The sequence below is a fragment of the Sabethes cyaneus genome, chromosome 2 (assembly GCF_943734655.1).
Source record: "Sabethes cyaneus chromosome 2, idSabCyanKW18_F2, whole genome shotgun sequence".
In the NCBI taxonomy this organism is placed as follows: domain Eukaryota; kingdom Metazoa; phylum Arthropoda; class Insecta; order Diptera; family Culicidae; genus Sabethes; species Sabethes cyaneus.
The window spans coordinates 153,478,539-153,495,092 of record NC_071354.1 but is presented as its reverse complement, the minus strand read 5'-3'; the positions used below and the strand labels follow the sequence as shown (position 1 = coordinate 153,495,092).

General features: G+C 42.8%; 1 protein-coding gene across 1 annotated transcript; it reads left to right on the top strand.

The window, feature by feature from the left end:
- The first annotated feature begins 11,830 nt into the window (after nucleotides 1-11,830).
- On the top strand, nucleotides 11,831-12,727 carry LOC128736206 (chymotrypsinogen A-like). The gene has a single exon (XM_053830684.1). It carries the CDS (start codon nucleotides 11,831-11,833, stop codon nucleotides 12,725-12,727), a length of 897 nt encoding a protein of 298 aa, XP_053686659.1.
- Nucleotides 12,728-16,554: the final 3,827 nt, after the last annotated feature.

Here is a 16,554-nt window from a genome sequence, read left to right as displayed (position 1 = left end):
AAACCTAACAGAGAAAGATGAGAGAGAGTGAGAGAGAAAGAGTGTGTGAGAGACAGAGAGAGAGAGAGAGAGAGAGAGAGAGAGAAAGAGAGAGAGAGAGAGAGAGAGAGAGAGAGAGAGAGAGAGAGAGAGAGAGAGAGAGAGAGAGAAATGAAAACCGATCGAGGAAATGAGGAAAACGGAAGAAGCTGTCAAACCGGATATAAAAGGAGAAAAATGGGACAAAATAGAAAAAATACATGGAAATAGGATAGAAAAAAGAAGACAATAAAAACATAAAAATCGTGACTTAGGCAACGAAAACCAGAGAATAATGAGAAAAGGGACCCAAAAACAGAATAGACGTGACTGAAAAGAAGAAAACACAGAGCATTTAAAAGAGGAAAAATTGGAAGAAAAAAGACACAAAACGAAAAAGAGGAGAGTTACAATGAGACGAAAACTGGAAACAAATAAAAGAAAAAAGGGAGACATAAAACCCGAAAACAGGTGGAGAAATTGAAAAGAAGTGAAATTAGTGAAAAAACACGAGGTAAAACAGGACTAAAAACAAGAAAGAATGGGACAAGAAACGAAGAAAAATGAAACCATTTCAAGTTAAATTTCAAGTCCAATTACAAGTCCGGTTTTAAATCCAGTTTCAAGTCTAATTTAATTCCAAGTTTGAGTCTAACTTACATTTTGATTTCAAGTCCAGTTAAAATTTAATTTATGTGCAATTTCAACTCCAATTTTAAATTCCATTTCGAGTATAATTTAAAATCAAATTTCATGTCCAATTTTAACTCTAATTTCAATTTCAGGTCCAATTCCAAGTCAAATTCAATCCCAATTTCAAGTAAAACTTCAGGTTAATTTTTAATTAAAAACTTCAAATTTTCTTTTATTCAGATTTTATGTCTAATTCCAAGCAAATCTTCTAGTCCAAATTACTCCGAACAGTCCAAAATCAAATCTAATTTAAAATGCATTTTCCAGTTGAATTTAAAATAAAGCCTCAAGCCCAACTTAGTTCAATTCCAAATGCAATTTGCACTATGTCAAATCCGAATTCAAATCCAATTCCAACATTAATTCCCATTGCGGGTACAAATCTAATTTCTAGTTCAGTTTCTTCAACTTTGATTTTAAAGCTATTTGCATCATTTGCAGATAAGTAATAACATATTCGTTATCCAATGATTACTTCAAAACATTCTTCTGAAAGATCTGGTGCCCCACCTTTTGTTTATGTCTGGACACGCAAATGCCACCAGTTGTTGTTTTTCCACGAAGAAGACACCATTTGGCTTGTTGAAGACGTAATACATCATTAGATCGTCAGCGTCGATTTTTTAGCAATTCAAAACGTTGTTTGCCTCATTCATATACATACAAGAGGAAAAGAAACGGACCGAGATGGCTGCCTTGTGCAATTCCAGAATTAACTGCAAATGACGACGACGAAACATAGTCTTCAACCTTAATGGACATATTCTGTCCGGCCAATACGTCAAGTACGCAACCAAGAAGCATGTAGGGTTCCATAAATTTCTAATGTCTCACATTTGAGTTACTACTGCAATATCCTATTTCATTTTATCAAATGCTGAGAGACCAGTAGAAATAGCACCCACTTACGAACTTCTCTCCATAAGGTGAAGAAGACAATAAATCGTCATAATTAAAACATCATAAGAAAAACATTTCACAACGAATGTATCACGTTTGCAATGTTGTTAATAAAATAAATCGAAAGACAAATCTTTCTCCCCCGGGTTTGCTATTACACAACAGGCAGGCAGTGCTTCAACAACAGTCCCGCGGGAAAGTGCTTTGCGATGTACGTAATTTTGTCATCGCACCAGGCCAGGATGGGCCAGTCCGTTGTGGTCGCGCCGGCGGATAGTGGCTGGCGAAGAGGGTTCTGCCTGCCGCCAAAACACACTGACACACATTTAGATTTGCGCGAAAAACAGCGAAATCGTTTTGCACTTCGTTCGCAAATTCGCCGCTGACGGACGGTCGGTCGCGGTTCTATCTATCTCTGCCGACCGAGCCGAGGCGCGAGCAACGTTGTCGGTTGTGCAGCCGCAGCTAGATCGGCGGCCGCGCTGTTGTTCCCCTCGCTCGTATGTGCGCATTTTATTACCCCATTCGCGTTCCTTTTGCTTTGATTGTGGAAGTAGGACCCACAGGTATTCTCATATGCGTGAATGTTGCACAAAAAAAAGCAAGAGGAACAAGCGAAGCGGCGGGATCTGTGGCAAAAAATAAACGGAATATAAATAAAGAGAGTGAATGGGAATGTGGCGATTTCGTAAGCAGTTTTTTTACGATCTGATTTATTTCTGTCGACTGTCGGGTAGCGATGTTGAATGGACCTGGACAGGAACAAAAATGGAACGCTCGATGCTTCGGGGTTCGAACAATTGACTGCCATTGAATATGCTGTCCTACATATAATTTTACTTGCTTTTAATAGCTCTCGTACTCTATCTAGCCTTTTCATTATTTATTGACAGTATCTTAATCATTTCACTAGGTGCGCAGTTTATGATGAATAAAAACCTGAAACTTTTCAAATGATGTAGTCCCTTGCTATCTAGACTTTTCGCAATATCTCTAGTAGTAGAGGTAAATAGAATAAGACAGCCAACTGGTACAGTACAGCCTACTTTTGATTTAATCGAGCCATCAAAAAGTAGGTAGAGGTGTCAAATCTCATGTTCTAGGCGCCCATATTACAGGCTCAAATCTAGAAATTAATTGCTCATCAAATACGCATCGTATTTAAGCTAGCTCATAATTCCCCCCTGCGATTCAGAGAAAACCGACAAGAAATACCCAATTGTCCCATTTGTAATGAAGAAGAGACAATCATCCACAAGTACCGTGCCTGCGGGTAATTCCGCGCAGCACATTATTCCGCGCACTCACACCCTAAAAGTCAATTTTTCAACAGTAAATTTCACTAAAACATCACTAATAAGTATACTATCATGGTATAACATGTTCCTTTATTGTTTTTGTTAAAAACTGACAACTTTTGCTTCGTTAGTCTGGCCAAACCAAAGGCTATTTCATTGCACGCTGACCAAAACGTGATTTCCGAATGTTTTCTTAACAATTGTTCTAAGGTTCTTTTCGCTCCAAAAACTATTTTTTATGATGAATTTGTACTACACAGGTACATAGATGTACATTTAACTGTTTTGTGGAAATAGTTATGAATAACTCATTTTTCTGTTTGTTTTGTTTGAAGATTTGTTGTGAGCGGAATTAAGAGCAGATAAATTAGTGTTGTTTATAATTCCGCGCGGATGTAGCAGGATCATATCGGGAAAAAACGGATAGCAGAATATGCATTACCCTTCAGAAAACTTTCTAGCCACGTTGAAGAAAGTCAAATAAGGTTGTTCAGTAAGGAAATCTGCGAAAATGCTCAGGATTCCGGTTAGTACCTTACGGAATTAAAAGCACCAAATGCACAGTGATCCAAAATCAGTGAACCAAAACGTACGCACTAGAGTTTTGAGTAGGAAATTTTGGCTTTAGGTTTGTGGAACCTTTGCAAGAGTTTCTTCAGATTAAAAGATGATCTATCGTTTGGTGGCATTCAATTTTTGATTAATCCCCCTTCTGCTTCTTCAGCAGCATAGATCCGGGGTGGCTCGTGCTGTTTCAAGCACTCGTCTCCATTCAACTCGGTCTTGGGCCACTCGTCGCCAATTTCCTAGTCGTCTCAGAAGTCGCAAATCGCTTTCGACCTGGTCGAGCCATCGTGCACGTTGGGCCCCCCTGTTCCTGGTGCCGGTAGGGTTGTTGAAGAGGACTATTTTCGTCGCACTGTCGTCCGGCATCCTTACGACGTGTCCGGCCCACCTTAGCCTGCTAACTTTCGCTAGATGTACGATGGGAGTCTCCCCAAGCAGTGCCTACAGCTCGTGATTCATACGCCTCCGCCACTCTCCGCTTTCAGTTTGTAGTCCGCCAAATATCGTCCGCAGCACTTTCCGCTCAAACACGGCAAGGGCGCGTATGTCCTCCGTAAGCAGCGTCACGGCTTCAAGTCCATAAAGAACTACCGGTCTAATAATGGTTTTGTACATTGTTAGCTTCGTGCGGCGTATGCTTCCTGATCGTAGCGTTTTACGAAGGGCAAAGTAGGCCAGATTTCCCGCTTGGATGCGCCGCTGGATCTCCTTACTAGTGTTGTTGTCCGCGGTCACCAGCGATCCCAAATACACGAACTCCTCTACCACTTCTAGTTCGTCGCCGTCAACGGTTACCGTCCGTGGGAGCCGCGCGTTTGTTTCCTTTGAGCCTCTTCCTTTCATGTATTTGGTCTTCGACGCATTTATTTTTACCCCCAATTCTCCTATACTCCGCTTTCAGTCTAGCGTAGATTGCCTCCGCCGTCACAAAGCTCCTGGCAATGATATCGAAGTCATCTGCAAAGCCTGGCTACTCTTGGTAAAAATCGTGCCTCTCGTTTCGATGCCCGCCCGTCGGATCACCCCCTCAAGAGCGATGTTGAACAGCATGCAGGATAGACCGTCACCTTGTCTCAACCCTCGTCGCGTCTCGAAGGGACTCGAGAGTGTGAGTGGAACACATTATTCGATCCAATGTAGCTCTGATCAGTCGCATCAGTTTGTCCGGAAAACCGTATTCGTGCATTATCTGCCATAGCTTGTCTCGATCGACCGTATCGTATGCTGCTTTGAAATCAATAAAGATGTGATGCGTGGGCACGTTGTACTCCCGATATTTCTGCAAGATCTGTCGGATAGTAAAAATTTGGTTCGCAGTTGCGCGAGCCCCCATGAAACCTGCCTGATAATTCCCTATGAAACCTTCTGCTATCGGTGACAACCGGCGCAACAGGATCTGGGAGAGTACCTTGTAGGCGGCGTTTACCAGCGCAATACCGCGATAGTTGCAGCAGTCTAGCCGATCACCTTTTTTGTAGATGGGACAAACCACTCCTTCCATCCATTCCTCCGGTATCTTTTCCTCCTCCCAAATCCTCGAAATAACCCAGTGTAGAGCCTTTGCTAGCGTTTCTCCGCCATGTTTATAAAACCCATCCGGTAGGCGGTCCTTCCCAGCGGCTTTATTGGCCTTCAGCAGCCTAATTTCTCGTTTGATTGGAGATCAGGTGCTAAGACATTACTATCTTCCATGGGCGCTCCTAGGTTAATTTCCGTTCCGCCTCCTTTTGCGACTTCGCCATTGAGGTGTTCATCGAAGGACTGCTTCCATCTGTCGACCACCTCGCGCTCGTTTGTAATTAGATTCCCTCCCTCGTCACTACACATGTCAGTTTTCGGTGTGTAGCCCTTCCGAGTACGGTTCACCTTCTCATAAAACTTGCGCGTGTCATTAACTCGGAATAGTTGTTCTAATTCTTCACGATCTCTGTCCTCCTTTTGGCGCTTTTTTCTCCTCAGGATCGTGGTCAACTGATTCCTAGCTCGTCGGTATTTGGCCAGGTTCTCTCTAGTGGCAATACTTAGATAATTTTTCCAAGCATTTTTTTTCTCTTCCACCGCTTGTTGGCATTCTCCGTCAAACCAATCATTTTGTGTACTCCGAGGCTCAATACCTAGCGCTCGCCGATGGCCGAGCGTATTCTGCCCCAACCGTCTTTAAGGTTTGAAGCGCCTAACTCCTCGAAAGAAGGCAGTGCCTCATTCAGTACTCGCGCGTAGTTCTCGGCAGCTTGTGGGTTATCTAACTGCCTGATGTTCAGCCGAGGAAGGCGGCTTTGACATGTCCGGTATACGGTGGACAGCTTTGAGCGCACATGTACTGCTACTAGGCAGGGCTGTCATTCGCTCACACTATGCGCCCAATGTTCCAATATTATGCCTTGTCGCACAGAGCGATTCGGCAACACACCTCTACAGCTAATATGCACACAGCGTACGAGCGAAAGCGGAGTGGGAGCGAACGACAGCACTCGGTGAAAATCGCCCAGTGAGTGATAATCCAAACAGCACTTGGTGTTGCCCTTTGCCACACTCCGTGCGGAATTGATGCAAAAAAATTGTTTTATATTTACAAATTTTCTACCCTTTTAAAAGAGAAAATACACGCTGCACTGAACAACTAATATGGTCTATGTTAAGTTAGTACGGATCAGGCGACGCAACAGTAATAATGTTTTTTCAATCACACCACTTCAACTGACCCAGCGCAGGGTGTACAATCCAGCCGCGCAGAATGCGGCTCTTGGTGTGGTAAAGCACGCAGTAAATTGATCACTCAGCGTTTGCGACTGCCTTTTCCTGGTGCGCGTAAAACACGAAAGAGCGTGTTTAGCAAAAGAGACACTGAAGGGAATTTGTGGGCGAACACACACCGCATGGCGAGTGTTGTGTTGTTTAAGAATGTGTGTCTTTTGGTCTGCGCTGCGGTTTATGCCACCTCTGCTACTAGGTAATGGTCAGAATCAATATCCGCACCCCGACGGGAGCGTACGTTCGTGATGTTAGAGAAAAACCGGCCCTCTATGAGAACGTGGTCAATTTGGTTCATTGTTCGTTGGTCAGGTGATCTCCAGGTGGCTTTGTCGATATCCTTGCGCGGGAAAAAGGTGCTTCGGATCACCAGGCCTCGGGAAGCTGCGAAGTTTATACATCATTGGCCGTTATCGTTTGTGTCGGTGTGCAGGCTATGGGGCCCTACCACCGGTCTATATATCTCTTCCCTACCGACCTGGGCGTTCATATCCCCGATGACGATCTTGATGTCCTGTGACGAGCAGCTGTTGTACGTTGTACCTCCAGCCTCGCATAGAACGCTTCTTTCTCATCGTCGGGTCTACCGTCGTGCGGGCAGTGCACGTTAATGATGCTATAATGAAAGAAACGGCCCTTTATCCTCAATACACACATTCTCTCGTTGATCGCCTTCTAATCTATCACGCGATCCTGCATTCCGCCCAACACTACAAAGCCCGTTCCCAGTTCGTTGGTAGCGCCACCGCTCTGGTAAAACTGGGCCTTTCTGCCACGGATCTCCCATACCTTCTCTCCTTTGTGACAGATTTCCTGCAGAGCTACGATGCCGAGTTTGCGGGGTTGCAGCTGTTCAATCAGCACCCGCTCGCAACCTGCGAAATTTAGCGATCTGCAGTTCCAAGTCCCGAGCCTCCATTCGTCGTCCTTGTTCCGTCGCCTAGGTCGATGCCGAATATTCCGCTCCGAATATGCTTGAATGTTGTTAGTTTTTGAATTTAGGTGTGTAGCCGTACAGGGGCAACACTACCGAGTCTCGCGATGTTTTCGTTCGTTTGCGGGTGTGTGCTGAACCCTCCAGTCACCCGTTTAAAATCCTCCTTCTGACCAACTTGAGCATTAAAGTCCCGATGATGATATCATGTCTTGGGCAGCGGTCGTATTCGCGCTCCCCCTGCGCGTAAAATTCGTCTTTGTCATCATCGGTTCTACCAAGGTTAGGACTATGCACGTTTATTATGCTAATATTGAAGACCGATTTTAAATTCTTAATCTGCGCATTCGGGGATCGATTGGCCACCTATCCGATCACCCGTTTAAGCTGTGCCCAGTTCGTGTATGTTGCCGTAGCTCTGGTACATGGCAAAGGGTGTCTTGCATCAAATTGCACCACGGAAGAAACGCTATAGAAAATTACTTAATTGACCGATCCTTTATAAACTTTCAGACAACAAAATATAAGTCACTAGTAAGCTTTTGGCATATTTTTTTCATTCAACTTCAATACCATATAAAGTTTTGTACAACCTAGCTGCAGCTTCATCTGTACGGAAATCCACTTTTTCTTCATGTCTTCCTCAGACTTGACCTCCTCGGGATGCTTCCGTAGTGACTGCCTTATAATAGGCCTAGGGCCTTAGTTCCGGTACGTTGAAGGTGTTCATGTCCTTGGGTACGAAAGTGACTCCGTTGGCTTCGTGCCACTCCAATACATCCTTTGAATATTGGCACGAAGGTAGATCCCGCCAGAAGATCGTAGGGCCCTCGTGTTGCTTCGACAGAGGAAGCAGATGCTTCTGTAGACACTCTTTGAGGTAGATCTGCCCGTTTACAGTCCCGGTAGTCACGAATGGCGCACTCCGTTTGCCACATGATGTGATTCTTGGCCAAATCATGTATTTCTTGGCAAACTTTGAAAGTTTCTACATCCTTACTTCCTCCGGAACATCAAACTTGTACTGGGCGGTGAAGTACAGTAGCCACATAAGCTGCCGGAAGTCCACCTTGACGTAAGTCTCATCATTCATAGTGAGAGAGTTGAGGATTTTCCAGGTGCTTGCGCAAAATAAATTCACGACGTTGCTTTTTGGGTGACGCCATTTTTTCCAATTTTCGAAAAACTGACCGCGATAAAAATAGAGTGTAAACAATACACTCTAAACTACTTATACTCAAATTTTCAAGAGAAAATACCCAATGGGTAATATGGTAGTAGTTATGTCTCTCGCGTTGCTTCATTTTTTAGTGGTTCTGGATTGCAAAGCCGGCGACCAAGCTCACTATATCGCTAGTGGACCAATGCAGCTCGAAAAAGCTCTCGTCCACCGTAGCTTGTTACCCGATTATCACAAAGGTTGCTTGTATCCCGGCTGGTACCACGCGAGTAAGAGTTCCAGTAAGAGTTACTGGACAAGAGGTTATGAACCACTGTAGGATCTATTTTATGCCCAGTGCGCAGGGCACCGATGGTAGGCATTTTGCAGCTGTTCACCAGCCTCCAGCGACTCCGTGGTTGCCAAAAAAGGCTATCAATTGTCCAGGATTGCGTGATGTTCGGGGACATGCTGGTGAGCTTCGTCGACTATCAGAAAAGGTGCCCGACTCAAGTCCACAAGGGCAATCCGGGGATGCAACTCATGCAAGCCATAGCCCGCAGCTATTTGTACTGGCCAGGATTGGATGAGGAGATATCCAGTTTCATCAAGGCTTGCCAACACATGGTCTCCACCGACGGCTATTTCTGAACCGTAGCCGTTCACAACCGCCCCATGGCAGCGCGTTCATGATGACCATGTGGGTCCATTGGATGAGTAATGCTACCTCAACGAGGTAGCAGTATTGTAGCACCGTTAATACAAAATGTGATCGTGCCTGTCTGTGCACTAGCAATCCCTAAGTCGGACTATTGGCAGCAGACAGCAAGCAAGCAAATCCAAATGTATCTTAAGATAGAAATTTGCCGTTTTGGGTTCAGTTTTTTTGTATGTCAGAAGGGCTCAATGCCCAATGTTAAAAGATCACTGCACTGCGCTATGTTTTCTGTTGCCGGCAGATCCGAAACAAATTTCGGGCCATCCAGATACCAATAAAAAATACCAATTTCCCAAGAAAATTTTCACACTACATTTACCGTCCCCCTCTAAACTGTCCACGAGGCCCTTTAGAATTGCTTCCGATTAAAATTATTTGTCGCATTTTTGACAATTGCTTCGAGTTTAATTTGTGTAAACGTATTATCAAAAATAACATTGTATCCGCCTGATAATGTTAGTAATATTAGTTTTAGTTGTACCATAACCTGAATTGATTAATTTTTTTGATTAGGTCTTGTCATTGCTGTTAATAGTAGTGCAATGAACCGACTAACACAGCGTTAATTGACAGTTAAATATGTGCTGACCCAAGTAACAATGTAAGTTTTATTGTATACTTATGGCGGTTTTTATGATGAATTTTGGTCTGAAATGCCATCATAAGAGTATAATAAAACTCAAATTGTTACTTGAGGAAGATGTATCGATTTGTGTCTTAACTGAACATCCACTTATTTAAGAGGCTTATGTCTGTACCGAAAACCAGGTCTCTAGCAGGACGTCATAAGAGGCTTATCGGTAACTGAAAACAGGTCCCTGACAGGACGCCATGCTTTCGTAGCAATGGGTTGTATTCTCAGTCACCTCACTGGTCGACTGCTGGACTGCTCGATTGCCCAACTGGTTGACTAGACTGCGCGACTGAACTGTTCGATTCGACTGCTCGACTCAACTGTTTTATTGGACAGATCAACTTGACTGCTTGACTGAACAGCTCGATTTAACTGCTCGAGTGGACTACTCAACTTAACTACTCGATTTGACTGCTTTGCCCATTTGCTTGACTTACTACTCGACCCGACTGCTCGACTTAACTGCACGATTGAATTGCTCGACTGAACTGTTCGATTCGACTGCTCGACTGGACTGCTCGACTGGACTTAACTCGACTGAACTGTTCGATTCGACGCTTGACTCAACTGCTCGATTTAACTGGTTGATTTCGCTACTCAACTGCACTACTCGACTCAACTGCTCGACTCGACTTCTCGAATGAACTGCTTGGCTCAACTACTCGATTAGACTATTCGAATCGGCTGCTCGACTCAACTGCTCAGCCCGATTGCTCGATCCAACTGCAGGACAAGACTACTTGATTTGATTGCTCAACTCAACTGACAGCTTGATTCAACAGCTCGACTAGACTGCTAGACTTAGCCACTCAACCCGACTGCTCGACTCAACTGCTTGACTTAACTGTTTGATTCGACAGCTCGACTCAACTGTTTAACTTAACTGCTCGACTGAACCGCTTAACCCGACTGCTCGACCGACTGCTTGAGTCAACTGTTCGACTCGAGTGCTCGACTAGACTACTCGATTCAACTGCTCGACTGGACTACTCGATTTAACTGCTCGACTGGACTACTCGGCTCGTCTGCTCGACTCAACTGCTCGAAAAACTGTTCAACTGGACTACTCGACTCAACTGCTCGACGCAACTGCTCGAATGAACTGCTCGACTCAACCGCTTGACCAGACTGCTTGACTGAACCATTCGATTCGACCACTCGATTCAACTGCTCGGCTCGACTACTCGACTCAACTGCCCGTCCGGACTGCTTAACTGAACAGCTTGATTTAACTGCTCGATTTGACTGCTCGACTTGACTGTTCGACTCGACAGCTCGATCCAACTGCTTGACTCAACTGCTTGATTCGACTGATCGATTGGCCTGCTCAACTCGATTGCTTGTCGCGATAACATATGATCGGTGTTAAATCAGACCGGACGCAAAATTTTAAAAAATGAGTTAATGATAGCAAACGATCAAGAATTTTCTAAGCAACATTTTACTCTAATCAGACTCCATAAATGTTGCAAACAGCCAGAGTTAGACGATGATTTCGAATGCAGCAAACTTTGAATGCGTTTTTCTTGAAATTAGAATTTTGCCACTTGGTTCTGTCTGACTTAACACCGACTATATGAATCGGTTTGCGGCAGACAATAGACGGTTCAGAGCCACTCACACAAAAGAGCCATATTGCCCCCTATAGTATCAGCACAGTGAAGATAATGTATTTTATTCAGTTAGATAAAATTCAATACGACCATAAAAACTATTTGTTTCAGTTTAGAGCTATATTAGGCAACGTAAGAACTCAAAGAACTAATACAAAGATTAAAAATCTTCGCACACCCTGGTCAATGGAATGTATCTGTAGTTTTCTGAATTCTGAACAGACATTTATATTTCCGGCTCATAAGATTCGGGCTCAACTAGTAAATAAAATGGGTTTACAATAGTTCCTCTTACCATAGGTGGATTGATCCGGTTTAAGATTTCAATTTGACCTACCAACCTACCTACCTATAAAACGTAATCCTACATCAAGAATGAAACACAACACTCCAACATTGTATTACTGCTAAAGCAGATTAAAGCTTGCGCCAAATTTCTTTTTTTTTTCGGAAATTCCGAAGAGAGCCTTTTATCAGTATACATTGAGCAATCGAAGCGTTCAGTCTATGGGCGAAACAAGCAGTTCATCTCTTTGCTCGTAACAATGAAAGTGACAAAGTCTATCATAGTCATGCTCTCTGCAGTGTTAGTTGCAGTCAGCTGTGAACGCAAAGCTCCACTGGAATGTGGCATTCCGAGGATCAGTGCTCATGAACTGATCACCAATGGACAGGACACTGCTCCGGGAGACTGGCCGTGGCATGCAGCCATCTTTCGCCGGAAAGGTAGTTCAACGAATTACGTTTGCGGTGGATCTGTTATCAGCGAAGAATACATCTTGACGGCGGCTCACTGTGTCATGAATGCGGACAACGGTTTCCAACTGGCCGTGAACCGTATATTTGTGCGGTTGGGAGTTCACGATCTGCACACGATAAATCCAGAATTTATACAACAGCATGAAGTTGGAAAAATTTTTAAGTTTGCGAACTTCACTCGATTTGTCAACGACATTGCGTTGCTTAGGCTTAGTACATATATTCGCTTTACCAGTTACGTCCAACCAGCTTGTATGAATTTGGAACCAAATATTAACGGAGAGTATGGAACTGTTGTTGGATGGGGGTTAACCGAGAATGAGGAAACGTCTTCAGTTTTGAAAAAAGCGGATATCCCGGTGATCGAACCAATCGCGTGCTTGAAAACCGATCGCGTACTGTTTGGTCAAACTCTGAACGATGGTGTGTTCTGTGCTGGATATACAAACGGAACCGGTGTCTGCAATGGTGACAGTGGAGGAGGGTTGTTTTTCCGAAGAGCCAATACCTGGTTCTTGGGTGGAATTGTGTCTTTTTCACAGATTCGATCAGACGGATCGAGGAATTGTTACATGGAGGGTTATGGAGCATTCACGAAAGTGCACCATTTTATCTCGTGGATCAGCAACATAACGGGAATGGAATTTCAGCGTAACTATAATTGTGAAGTGCATTTGAGCTGACGCTTAGATCGATTTGTCTTTATGTTGTAGAAAATAACGACGTGCGAATTTGTAAAGCAGTTGAACCCAATCAAACGAATTTATCGTCGAAATTACTTCCTCGGCAATGTGGCGTTTATACTCCAAACCGTATCATTGGTGGAGAACGAGCCGACGTGTTTGAATTTCCTTGGATGGCGCTATTAGTGGAAGACGACAAAATACTATTATGCCAAGGAACGTTGATCAACAAGCGTTATGTCCTGACGGCTGCGCATTGCATTCGGAATCCTCTACCGTAAATTGTAAATTGTCTTTGCTAGCTAACTGAAATTATAATTTTCACATTCCAGCACCAAAGTACGTTTGGGTGAGCACACAATCGATCAGGATATTGATTGCAATAGCCAGGGTGAGGATTGTGCTCCACCAGTTCGAGATTACGACATCGAGTGTATCACTACGCACCCGGGGTTTTCATTTATGACATTCACTGATGATATTGCTCTGATACGCTTGAGGAAAGAAGTTCAATATGAAGGTATTGCATAAAAATCAAATCAAATTTGAAACTGCAAATTGCTTACAGGTATTTGGAGATAATTCAATCATCGTAATATCTATCATAGAAAAGAATATGATATAAAAATATGTATGTATTAATCATTCTATTCATCGACAGATCATATTCAACCGATTTGCTTACCGCATACACTGGACCTCAGAAACTACCAACCACCTCGGTATATTGTCACCGGATGGGGTAAGACCACGACCAGACGGGTAGAAGAGTTCCCGAATATCCTGATGAAAGCAACTCTCCCGTTGGCCGACAGATCCAAATGTTATCAGATTAAATCCAACAATATTAGCGAGAAACAGCTGTGTGTGGGAAGCTTTGAAGTTGGTGCTTGTTTTGGTGATGGTGGAGCACCGTTGGGGTATACAGCCAAACTCAACGGTTTGCGATTTGTTCAGTTCGGTATTGTTGCATTAGAGAAACGATGTGGTTATAGGCAAATGTTTGATACCAACGTGTCTTATTATATGGACTGGATTATTGCCAACATGAAATCGTGACGATTCGTATGATAAAACTTGTTCATCGAAATGACCCAAGCAGGTTTGCAATTTATTTTCAAGCTATTACTCGTCACAGCCCTGCTCCCATGTTTACCCGTCTGCCAAAAAATTTAAAAATGTAATTAAGTTTACAATTCAATGACATGTATTGAAATTATTCAATCCAACAACTTCAAACTCTGCAATATCAATAACAGATGTGTAATCAACAAATGAAACAAACGAATCCTAAATAAAGAACATTTAGAAAAAAATAATAATTTTAGATACGAAACAATTCTTATATTCGGTCTCGCCAAAGCTAAAAATTTTAATTGCACTATAGGTATCTGGTATCCGCTTGCTGTACAACCCGCTCGTTGGACTTTATTGACAAAACCAACCTCCGCCGTTCCAGGAAATTGGGCAAACTCTAGGACCATATCTTGGTTAGAATCGAGTCACCTCACACCACGGTCTGTTAAATATTTACTGTAAAATATTTTTTTAAGGAACTGGGTCACTAGAAAGCCATTAAAGAATCCAGTATCCGTGGACCAGGGATTCTTAAAAAACTATTTTACAGTAAATTTCTAAAGCTCCTGGAACTAAACTAAAAACTCTCAAAGTAATAATATGAAACCTGGAAAATTCACGTCGTACGGCTTATCGTTAAGAATCGTTATAGTTCAAAGCAACAGAGTAAAATTTGCAAACTTCAAATTCTGCTATTCATTTGTCACTTTTTAATAATCTTCACTTTCTCTTTGCAGCCAAAAACTTTCAGCTGTTTATAGCTGTTCAGCTTCATATTTCAACTAAAAACTTTTAATTAATTGTCAAGTTAAACCAAATCATATTAGCAAATTAATTTCAAAATGTGGTTATGGAAATCGAATAACTCATATCAAAATTTGATCTTGTCTTGGCTGACATAGTTGGTAAAATAACAAAAAAATACCAAAATTTTGTTCCTTTAAGGCCAAAAGAATAACTACTTGTTATATTTGAATAACAAATCAATAACATGACTGTAGTCAGAGTTTGGAATAACATATTTTAGTATTATTAAGGTATTGAATAACAAATGTAGTAGCATGACATATTAAAAAATTATTTTATATAATATTTGTAATTTAAAAACCCTTTGATAAATAAAAAAAATTTATGAAATATATCAAATGTCACTTTAAGATCACAATAAGATATGATAACAAAATCACTTATTAAACTCATTTTACAAACAATGTTTTAAATATCTACTCAATAACAAAATGTGTTATCAATGTACCTCCATATCTATTCAATAACAAAATGTAGTATTATACCTTAGTTTGATATAGTTTTGACATTATTTTGCTCTTCGCTCTTGCTCGGGAGTCCATCCCCTTGCCGCAACTCTTTTCGCAATTTGAAAGGACTCGAGAGTGTCCCCGAAATGCGCACGTAGCACATCATTCGCAGGGTAGGTTTGATCAATCGCATCAGTTTGTTTGGAAAACCGTACTTGTGCATTATATGCCATAGCTGTTCGCGCACAACTGTATCGCATACTGCCTTGAAATTCACTACAATATGATACGTGGGCACTCCTGTCCTGTTGTACTCCTGCCATTTCTGGAAGATTTGTCAGAGAGTAAAAATTTGATCCATAATAGCCCGGGCCCCCATAAAGCCCACCTTATATTTATTGCTTTACGAATTCTCTTGCTATTGGGGATACACGACGTAACAAAATCTGGGAGAGCACCTGTTGATCAGTGTAAATCCACGGTGATTACAGCAATCTAGCCGATCGCCCTTTTTGTAGATGGGGCAAAACACACCTTCCATCTACTCCGCCGTTTTTTCCTTCTCCCAAAACCTTGAAATTATCCATTGAAATGCTATTGCTAACGGTTATTGGCCATTTTTGTAGAGCTCTGCTGAGAATCGGTCCCTTCTGGCGATTCTATTATTCTTCAGCTGACCGATTTCTCGCCAGATCTCTTCGCTCACTGTTATTGTTTGCAGGCACTCCCAAGTTCACTTCCGTTATGTATTATTTTGCTATTTCGCCATTGAGAAGCCTATCGAAGAACTGCTTCCACCTGTCGACCACCTCGCGCTGGTTTGTGACCAGGTTTCCCTCTTCGTTCCTACACTTATCAGACTTCGGTGTGTATCCTTCACGAGATTTCTCCACCATCTCACAGAATTCGCGCGTCCCACGAGCCCGGAATAGTTGTTCTAGCTCTTATTCCTTATTAGCTAGCTAGCGCATTATTCCTTCTCCGAATCGTGGTCGCTTCATTACCCGCTAGACCACTAGTCGATATTTGGCCAAATTCTCCTTCGTAGTAATGCTTAGATGTAGCTCTGTTTTTCCTCTCCATCGTTAGGTGGCATTTTCCGCCAAGTCAGTCGTTTCATGCACTGGAGTGTTCCCCAAGTAGCACACTTTAAGTCCATTTAGTTGAAGCAACCGGGTTACGACTGAAATTAGTCATATTTCGGTTGCCATGCCATGTTGGCCGGATGCCAACTTTATAACTGCGGTGCTAGTAGGGTCATTACCTAGCACCGCGGTAACGGCCTTATTAACCGAATGACCGAGAGTGAGAGTGACCGTATCCTGCGCCATCCGTCAAAGCATATAGCTTCACAGAGAAAGGCAGCGCTTCATTTAGTACGCGCTCGTAGTTCGACCCATGCACCTTCCAGCATTGGACAAAAGGTAGGAGTCACAAAGACAATTTGATAAGCGTAGCTACCTATTACCCCCCGCCCCTTTCCTTTCCACTCTT